The sequence below is a fragment of the Gossypium hirsutum genome, chromosome A03, assembly GCF_007990345.1.
Source record: "Gossypium hirsutum isolate 1008001.06 chromosome A03, Gossypium_hirsutum_v2.1, whole genome shotgun sequence".
Lineage (NCBI taxonomy): Eukaryota > Viridiplantae > Streptophyta > Magnoliopsida > Malvales > Malvaceae > Gossypium > Gossypium hirsutum.
In genome coordinates this window covers 19,612,805-19,623,936 of record NC_053426.1, presented here as the reverse complement: position 1 = coordinate 19,623,936, position 11,132 = coordinate 19,612,805, and the positions used below count along the sequence as shown (strand labels likewise).

The following is an 11,132-nucleotide window of genomic DNA, read 5'->3' as shown; positions in this document are numbered from 1 at the left end:
TCTGGTATACAACGACGCAGGTTGGTTTTTTTATACAAATAACCCTAAAAATTTTGATTAATTATGAAAATGACCTATTCTTTTTATTATATACGTAAATGATCTGAAATTTACAATAAAAATTAATGAAGTCAAAAAGTTTGACATCACCAATATACTATATCAGCAAAGTTAATAAAAATTTATTTTTTTGGTAGAGCCATGTAGAAGGACTCTACTTATATAAATGTCAAAGAAATACTGCTCTTTTTGAAAAATTAGGGAGTCAAAAAATAAATATGGTGGTAGAGTCAAATAATTTGACGCCACCACTTTTGTATGTTTCGGTGTAAATTTTTTTTATTTTTTTAAATTTTAAAATTATAAAAAAAATGTTTTTTTATTAGGTGGATCCCATCACCACTTTATATCAAATTTTTTTTAATAAATGTGTTTTTTATTTTTAAAAATAATATTTTATTTGGTGGAGTCATATAGAATAACGTTACCAGTATACTCTATATGTTTTGTTTAAATGTGTTATTTTTTTTAATTTAAATTTTTTTAAAATAATATTTTATTTGTTTGAGCCATATAAAATGGCGCCACCAATGTACAGTATGATTGTTTTTAATGTATTACTTTTTAATTTAAAATTTTTAAAAATAATATTTTATTTTAAATTGGCCTATTACAGCTGCCCCTCTTTGCTCATTGTCATGTAATAAGAATAGAGCAAAGACTTTAATAGGGTCAATTTTGTCTGGTCTTGCCGAATCTTGACTTTTGGTGCTTCTTTTCTTTAAATAGCCTCATTTCATCCCACATCACCTTCACAGGTATAGGAATTAGTGCTTCGCTCCACTCCACTGTAGCTTCAGGGAGATTAGACTTGTAACTCCATTCTGCTCCACTGCAATTTTAGAGAGATTAGATTTGTAGCATCAATCCTCTTCACTACAACTTCAGTAAGATAATATTTGTGGTTTGTAGCTTTAATCTTGTTCCACTACAACTTCAGGGAAATAAGATTTGCTATCTTTTATCTACTCTATTGCAACTTCAGGGAAATGAAACTTGTGACTTTAATCTGCTCTACTGCAACTTTAAGGAGATAAGATTCACCATAGTAGATTTGATCCGACCTACTGCAGCTTTAGAGGTATAGGATTTGTAACTTGTAGCTCTAATCTATTCTACTGCAACTTCAGGGAAATAAGATTCGCTATCTTTAATTTGCTCGACTGCAACTTTAGGGAGATAAGATTTGTGACTTGTAGCTTTAATCTATTCCACTGCAACTTTAGGGAAATAAGATTCGCTATCTTTAATCTGCTCCACTGCAACTTCAGGGAGATAAGATTTGTGGCCTCAATCTGCCCCACTACAACTTCAAAGAAATAAGATTCGCCATGATAATTTCAATCCATCCCATTGCTGTAACACCCCCTTAACCCCAAACTGTCGTCGGAATAGGGTTACGAGGCATTACCAGACAAATCAGACAACTTACAAAATAATTCATAAATAAATAATAATATTCATAGTATAATATAATAGTTAAGTCCTAATAATAGACGCTCGAAGCCAAAACATAAATTTAAAAGTGAAACGGAACTTGTTCAAATTCTCCGGAATTTTTTTTTTTAAATTTCGACAGCATTTCTGCTTATTTTTACATAAAACCCCCTGCAAACTTTAAACTCAAAAACAAACCAATATCAATACTCCAACCAATGATTAAGTATACTCAATTACATCCAATTTATATCAAAATAATAATTTAATACCTTAGTTTAAACAATATAACATGTTAGTATATATGTATAATTAATAATATTTATTTCATTTCAATTATTTAATACCAATTCTACCATTTCATAACTTTATATCATATTCATAATCCAAAACATTATAATCATTTATATACAACCAAAATCATTTAACTTAATGTATAAATATAATTTATATGCAACTATCTAGTACATGCCACTTAACCAAAGGAAGAAATACATCACCAAAATCTTTTTGTTGGAGTCAGGTTTGTTTTGGATGCTAGACCGGATCCGAAACTCTAAAGACCTGCGCACAGAAACAACCGTACGCTGAGTATTTCATACTCAGTGGTATTACTATAAATCAAGACTATTTAACATTAATAAATTACAAACATCAACCATAAATTTTATAATTATTTAAACTACTTTTATATATAATTATTTTACTTCATAAATCTTAAATTCATAATTCATTTTTCTTATACCAACTCAATTCATAATTTAGTTCATACATTATTTCTCGTACTTTTCAATAGTGCTAAAACAAATAATCTCATTTTCAAAATTTCATTTCAATTATTTACCCTATTAACAAGGCCCGGACTCTGACAGATACGCGGATTCCACCCAAACACACCAGAATGTCCAACCCAAACACACCCCAGAATATTATAAATCCTCCATAACACACCAGTAAGGCATTAAGTGCCTCTTCGGATAAACCGAAGTATATAATAACAGAAACATCTTCTCGACCGAACTACAATCTCCTCATCACATCACAAATCCAATGGCATGCCATTTGTATCAAATCTAGTCCGAGAAGTTAATAGGGTATTATTTTACTTTTTCTTATTTCAATTTCATTTACACAAAAATTTTCAATACTCAATCAATTCAAATATCTATTATCTTAATTCATATACAAATTAATTTTCACACTTACTTATATTTAAATTTAAATATAATACTTACCTTATCTTAATTATTCCATAACTATAAATTCAATATACATTTAATAAATAGTTTGAGTTATAGTAATACAAACCCAGAATACGAATTTACTCCTCAACGATCTTTTCTTTTCCTTTGGATGCCGATGCCTCGTTTTCCTTGTTAGCTACGAAAAAATAATAATAACAATTTACATTATTAATTACAGCATTAATTTAATAATTAATTGAATTTTTATTCAATTTATTCCCTAATTCTCATTTAATCCTAATTAACTCTTTTATTTGTTTAACTTAATTTATACTTCATTTCTATTCAATTTCCTTCCATGTTCACCCTAACAATCTAATGTTCATTATAAAACCCTAATTTAAAATTTATTTGAATTTAATTTCCTAAAACACAAAACTTATAGCTTCTTTTACAATTTAATCCCTTTTTCAATTTCTAACTTAAAATTCATTCAATTAAATCCCTAATTCTTCTTTTTCTTCAACATGAACTTTGTTTAAAAGCTTTTAAACTTTCAAACTATCAAATTAATTTCATCAAAACCTTGTTTTAAGACTTCTAAAACATCAAATTTAAGAGAAAAGGACTAAATTTAGCTTACCAAACAAGTTTGAAGCTTCAAAACCAAATTTTCCCTTTTTCTTTTCTTTCCCTTTTCTTTCCCTGTTTTTCGAATGCTCTTTGTTTCTTATTCTGTTTGTTTCTTTTTATTTCATTCTTTTATTCTTTTATTTACTTTATTTATTTAATTAACATATATTATAATATATTTATTTTAAATATCTATTAAGCATTTAATTATATTCACACAAGTGTATACCATCAATACCATACATTTGTCACTATTTATTTTATTTTTATTTTTTTACACAAGTATTTAATAATTTAATTATTTAATTAACAAATATCTTTTACTTTAATATTAAGTAACTTAACTATTTTATTACAAGTGTACATGTATCTATTTATTACAAATGTACCGATATTTTTATTACAATTGTCATTATTCAATTTGTTTGTCAAACAAAAATTTCATAAATTAATTATTTAATTAATAAATATCTTTAACTTAAAATTAATAATAATAATAATAATATACTAATAATTAATAATAATAATAAAATCTTAGATTTTTTTAATGCATATGGCGCCTAATCTTTTGTAAATGGTTTAATTACCATTTTAATCCTTTTTATTTTCTATTACTTTAAAATTAAACTTTTACCCCTTATTCAATTTAGTTCTTTTTACTAATTTCTCTAAATTAAGCTAAATTCACTTAATTAAAACCTAATTAGACACGCTACTAAACTCATAAATATTTCTAATAAGTATTTTCGAACTTATTGCACTAAGGCGGAAGCACTATAACTCACTTTTCCGGTGCCTGTGAATTTTGGGTCATTACAATTGCAACTTCAAGGATATTGGATTTGTAACTTCAACCTACTCCACTGCAACCTCAGGGAGATAAGATTTGTTATTTTTAACCTGCTCCACTGCAACTTCAGTGTGATAAGGTTTATAGCTTTAATCTGCTCTACTACAACTTCAGAGAGATAAGATTGGCTATCTTCAATCTGTTCCACTGCAACTTCAGTGAGATAAGACTCGTTATCTTCAGTTTGCTCCACTGCAACTTTAGAGAGATAAGACTTGCTTTCTTCAATTTGCTTCACTGCAACCTCAGGGAGATAAAACTTGTGACTTTAATCTGCTCCACTGCAACTTCAGGGAGATAAGATTTACCATGGTAGATTTGATCTGACCTACTGCAACTTCAGAGGTATAGGATTTGTGACTTGTAGTTTCAATTCATTCCACTGTAACTTCAATAATAAGATTAGTGGCTTCAATCTGATCCACTGTAACTTCAAGGAAATAAGATTTACCATGGTAACCTCAACCTGTCCCACTACAATGTCAGAAGTGTAGGATTTGTGGATTTACTGATCTTGCTACATCGTCCTCTAGAGGACATGACCTGTAGAATCGATTTCATGGGCCTATGCTTATGCCAAATGATTAGGATGTCATGATCAGAATGAATCAAATGCTCCTAACTAGATGTGTATGAATGATATTTGCATAAATGCAGAATGTCATGAGAATGATCCCTTCTTAATGCTTAGGTTGACATTACTCGTTGTTCATCGAGGTTTTATTACTGACGTATTACGCTGCCTTCTTGCTCCGCTGGTATCTATGACAAAACTCGAAGAAAGAATCATAAATTGGGCTATTCTTTCTTAAATGTTTCCAACTCTTGAATTTGGTTAGTTCTGACTAGTGGTTCCGTTTCAGGTCCCCGTATTATTTAGAAGCACTTTAGAGTAATATGCAGAACTACTTTTGCTTGAATATTATTAGTTCATCAATCGTTATTTCAATAAAAAATGCTTGAAAAAGATTGTAACAATGTACAAGATAGAATTTTATTGAGAGCAAAGCTCAAAATCAATCGCAATACCCCTTCAACCCCAATGATGGGATATACAATTATACAACTTTCTTAAGTACACTAGAGGCCGACCTGAGCAACTATCAAACGCCTCCTCAAAGTGTACGTCCTTGCCAACGTAGGAAGCCCGATCATTATACGCCGGCCCTAGGGATGTCATTGGGATCTAGACAGTTTTGATTTTTTTTTTGTAAATATTTACTTTGTAATTGTTCTTCCAATACGAAAAAAATTAAATTTTTAACATAATTATTTCTAGGCATTGAGTATAAAATATTAAGTAAAAAAAATAATTCGAACAAATAATAAGACGCAACAAAAAAAAACATTACATATATAAGAAAATACAAACATTCTACAAAACTAGTATACAAAAATATATAATTTGACCAACAAATAATACCAAATAAATTTTATTTACATATACAAAAATAATATGAACATGTTAGAAATTTGATACATGAAAATACAAAATTCGATCGGCAAATAATACAGACTAAAACATTTTTACAGATCCACAAATAATTCAAATATTTTACAAAACTAATATATGAAAATATAAAATTCGACAAATAAATAATATGAACTAAAATTGATTTACGGATACAAAGATAATATGAACATTTTAAATAGTAGTTTCTCCACAATTAGTCGTCTTTTGCTTGAATCAGGTCTACGTTGCATTTAGTAATTTCAACTATGTTCGCCCGCCGTATTCTTTAACCGTAACTGGTCTACATAGTTCGTCATTTATGGCGAATGAAGTCATTTGACCTTTGATGGCATAACTTTTACAGTTCACATGACAGTATATAATTCAACTCCGTTAAAACATGACAGTATATAATTCAACCCCGAATTTAGGTTGTACACTCCCACATACTCTCATCTATAATCCACTACATCACACAAATTTGATGATGCACTCCCAAATACGATATCCCCATTTAATAGTAAACACCCAAACACTCCCATTTGATGATAATCTCAACAATTTTTTCCCGTTCAATTATAATATCACAACTAAATAGCTTCCATATATATAAACTAAGGAGATGTTGACTTTCAGTGTCCCAGCAACCCAAATTTTTTTTTTAAATCTGGTACTGGAGTGTCGACCATTAGTGCCCTATCACCCCTAATTTTTTTTCAAGACTAGTACAATGGTTTCAGCCATCAATGTCACAGCACCCGAAAAAGCTAAATCCAGCTGTCTACTTCCCCCAACCCAATTTTTTTTTATCTGATAAAGTGGGTGCCGGTCATCACTATGCCAACATCAAAAAAAAAATTATGTTGTAAAGTGGTGCTGGCCACTTAAGTCCCCCAACCCAATTTTTTTTTTCAAATACTGGTACAAAAATATGCTAGTATGCTACGGCTTGAAAAAAAAGACGTAGGTATCGACCATCCAGTGTCTAACACCCCAAAAAATAATTTTTTTAACCCCTGACATAATCATTGGGCAATGGTTTTGTTGGATTTTTTGGTGGTGCCGACCATTGAGTCTCCCCAACCCTATTTTACTATTCATTTTAGGTCATTTGAACGATTATTTTTTAACTTGGGCCATTTTTGTAGTTGTTTATTTTTTTAGGTCATTTGAGTAAGATAGCCACAAAATATCTATGTTTTCCATTTTTTAATGTTTATCCTTTTTTTTTACATTATAAGAGATTGAGATTTTTTTTTAAAAATAGTGTTTTATATAATTTACTCTCTCTATTTTTATAATATCATTAATTAATAAGTAACATTATCTAACTCAAATCTTTTTTAAAAAATATTATACCAATTAATTTAATAAATAAATTTTAATTACAGTAACAATTAGATCTAAATATTTGTTTTAACCTTCAAATTTTTGTTGGCAGCACTTTTTCTAAGTGATGTTCAAATGTTAATGGACAGTAAAGGTGTTCATAAGTCAGGTCAAGGTTCGGTTCAGATTTGTGCGTGATACTAGCACACTTTATACTTTTCCAAGCATGACTCAGATTGAAATATGGGTCTAAACATTTGTCCAGACCCGTCCATACTTGTAAATTGTTAACTCAAACTTATTTTAGGCCTACCCATATTTTTAAAAATATATATTTATATTATTTTAATTTAATATTTAATAAATTTATATATTTTTATTTATTAAAATTTATTATATAGCCACCTTAATAGTTTTTAATGTTTACATCATAATAGCATATAAATTACATAATATGTAAAAATAACATAACATAAAACATTACTAACTTAAAAATAAATCCGGTCGAGTTTTGCCCTTAGTGTCCATACTTGAGCCCCTCAAACCCATCTTTTAGGCCTAATGTTTTTTTGCTTAGACCATCCCAAATTTCAAATGGACCTTCAAGCTTGGGCAGATAGCTCGGCTCAAGGTCAAGTATAATGGATGGTCTGCTATTTGAATTTTAATTTCAACATTATTTAAGGGTTAAAGAAATGTTATAGGTGATTTTAAGTATTGTATCAAAAAAAAAATAATGAACTAGTGTCATCTTTCAATCGTCTCAACTCAACACAATGAAATCTTTACGAAAAATCTCTTTTGCTTACAAAGCAATATCAGCAATAGATATTTTGTTTCTTCGAATGAAATTTTGAAAAATACTTGCACAAGTTAAAATTTAAACTCAAAATATTATGATTTTTAATCTCTCAATTTTACTATTTCAATCAAAATCAAAATCAAAACCATAATTATTATATTGTTACATAAATTTCCCAGTTAAATCATATCTAATAATCTAATTTTTTATAATTAAATAAAAATTCATTAAAATTTTAACCCATAAAAGACATAAATTTTAGAAATAATAATAACCCTACCCGTTACTTTCCAAACAAGGTTCTCGATTTGTGATTAAAACATGCATAAAACAAATGGAGAAGTCTAAGAAAAAAAAAAAAAAAGACAGCCGAAGTTTTAAAATTGCTACTGCCAATTACTAATAAGAGGATGATTTTGTGGTGCCAAATCCTCCTAAAAATAACAATTTCCAATTAAATGTACATAAAACCTAGAAAACCAAAATTCCATACCCATAAAAGTCATGCTTTTAAAATGATTAAAATCCATAACCAAAAAAAAAAAAAAAACCCTTAGCAAACATGTTCTTAGATCAACAACACCATACACTAGAAGAGAACAAGACTGAATGACCAGAAAACATGTTCCCTTGTAACTTCTTTTAACCCCACAATAGCATCAATCCTGAAATCAAGAGGGTTGCATAGGAAGAGAAGCAGTATTGCAGCCTAAATCCTCCATCAGTACTGTAATCTGTGTTGATCCCAGTTCCGGACGGGCCTAAGCCGTTGCCAACTCCTCCCAATATTCCAGTAGGTGTTGTCGAACCGAATGGTGTTGTGCTTGTTGGGGTGTTGTTGATTGGGTTCACGGACGAGGGTGTGGTGGATGACGGTGTAGTTGTTGGTGTTGTGGTGGTGCCTGCGGTACTGATTCAAAAAAAAAAACCACCTCACTAACTATCAGATTACAATTGACAATTCATACAACATGTTTCACAAGCTATATAGACAAAACATAGATGGACAAATCTCGAATTCAGGTACAAGTGTCTGAACAATAGTATTTTAACATTGGTGTATTCAATTCTTTAGAATTTATTTCATGTAATTAAAAAACCATATCACACTAATATTTTTGTTTCCAATTCTCATAAATTTGTACTAAAAAGCAATAATCCCTTTTATCCAAAAATAGAAAGTTGAATGCTCATTGCACCATTACAAAAATGTAAAATATAAGGGACGTCAAATAACAATCTCAATAACATAAAGTGATCTGAGCTTTAATGAGTACTTACGATCTTTACTTTCTTGTTCAAACCTTTGTTACTCCTTAGGTGGTGGTGGTCCAACTTTGATTAAAAAGAAAACCCCTTTACATTAAATATTTGACTGTGGACCAACATTATATTAATATTTCACGGCCCACATGTCCAACCATCCTACCGTTGCTAACTTCGATTCAAAACTTTGATAAATGCTTTTAACAGTCCAAAATATAACTAACGTGTGTTCCATTTTTTAAGCTTCCCTTCATATATTTTTAAAAGATTATACTGTGCATATTTGTATTATTTAAAGTATATTTTTGGCATTTTAATAATTTTAAAAATATTCACTCATTTCTGCCTATCTTCATAAATTCTTAAAAGAATGATTATATAAGCACTTTCAAATTTTTTTTAATTTTTAATTTTATTTTTTAACTAACTCATTCTTGTTATTTCAAATGAAAAAGAAACAAGTAGAGACAGTAATAGGATACCTGGCACTAGATGGGAAAGCACAACCAGTATAGCCTGTGAATTACCGAGGCAAATAAACAAATTAAAATAAGTAAATTTTGGTCTTTTTTTTTTTTAACTGCCATGGTAAATGGAGAAAAAGATGGGGAATTACTGGGGTCAGCGGTAGTAACGGTGGCAGTGCCGGAAAAATCACAAGAGCCTTGAGCTTGGCCTTTTCTTTGGAAGTAACTGTTAACGGCGTAACTGCAATGAGCCTTAACAGTGTCGGGGTTAAAACAGGATCCCTTCAAGTGGATAGGGTTACAGTCGGCGCCTGCACCACATGCATAGTCCAGTGTCTTCTGCAATACTGTATCACTTACACCATCTTTGCATATACACCAGTTGCCACCTGTTCATTTCCACATCACACGTTTTTTCTCAATTTTCTCAATTTTATGTTCCCAATGTTATGCGTAAAATATAAAAATATTTTTTAATAATTTAAAATTAAAGCCCTTATCAGTTGGAAAAAAGAAATTCATTTTTTTTTGAAACAAACGTGGGGTAATTATGTAATTTAAATTTTTTATACAATATTATTACATAAAAAACATATTTCTTCTATAGAAAAACAAACTGATGCAGTTCTTTAAAACTACCATTACTTTTCTTTTAATGATCACTCATTTTTTCTTTTTGAAAATAAATAATAGCTCATTTTTAAAATATAATATTTCTACATAAAATATATTTTTTACCAACATCACCTTTTTAGTATAGATTATAAGAATATTATTATTAAATGTGACAATAGAGAATTTTATTTACCATTTCTAATGTGTATTTGATGGAATATTAAAGTTGTAGAATGTTTTTATGGCATTTCTGCTAACAATATTATAAAAAAAAACTCACTTTTTTTAGTGATGGGAAGAGAGAAGAAAAATAACAGAAAAATGTCCCTTTTTTTTTATAAATAAGGAGTAAAATAGTGAAATCTGAAGCTGGAAAAGGAAATGTGTTGTTTCGAAATAAAAAAAAAACAAAAGCATGAAGATTCAACAAAAGGTATTTTTATATTTTGATAAGCATGAAGATTCAACAAAAGTTATATTTTGAGGTTCCATTAAAAAGTATCCAAAAGGCAAAAAAGACAAAAGGAGATGATAAGATCTACAAACAGAGAAAACAAAATGGCTTTTTACAAGAAAAGAGCTTACTTGAGCGGCCAGTAATGGCAGCCAGGATGAGCAGCGGAAGCACTAAAGCAGCCATGGTTGAAGAGCAAAAATCAAAAGGGTGTTGAAGAAGAGTGAATAAGAAACTGAAAAAGCTTGAAGGAAGACAACAATGGCGAAGCTCTGCAACTGCAACTTGTGGGAGAGAAAAAGAAAAGAAATGAAAGAGAGAGAGAGAGAGAGAGAGAGAGAGAGAGAGAGAGAGAGAGAAAGGAGGGTTTAAAATTTTGATAATATAGACAAGAAAAATAAAAACATGTACAGAGATTTTGAAGGTGGGATGAAGATGGGCTGTCGGCTACTCACTGTTTTATTTATTATTTTTATTTAAATTCTTCACTGTGTATGAAAGGAAGAGGGAGTAAATTTCATGACGTGGGGAGTTGAGCCTTTGAGCAAATCAAAAGCATTTTTGGGCAGCAGAATCCCACCC

General features: G+C 29.8%; 1 protein-coding gene across 1 annotated transcript; it reads right to left on the bottom strand.

Annotated features, from left to right (window-relative positions):
- Positions 1–8,123: 8,123 nt before the first annotated feature.
- On the bottom strand, positions 8,124–11,132 carry LOC107887101 (PLASMODESMATA CALLOSE-BINDING PROTEIN 2). Its single transcript, XM_016811242.2, has 4 exons — positions 10,682–11,132; positions 9,631–9,870; positions 9,497–9,530; positions 8,124–8,658 (listed from the first exon to the last, which is right to left on the bottom strand). The coding sequence occupies exons 1-4, from the start codon at positions 10,734–10,736 to the stop codon at positions 8,391–8,393; spliced, it is 597 nt and encodes a 198-aa protein (XP_016666731.1). The 5' UTR covers positions 10,737–11,132; the 3' UTR covers positions 8,124–8,390.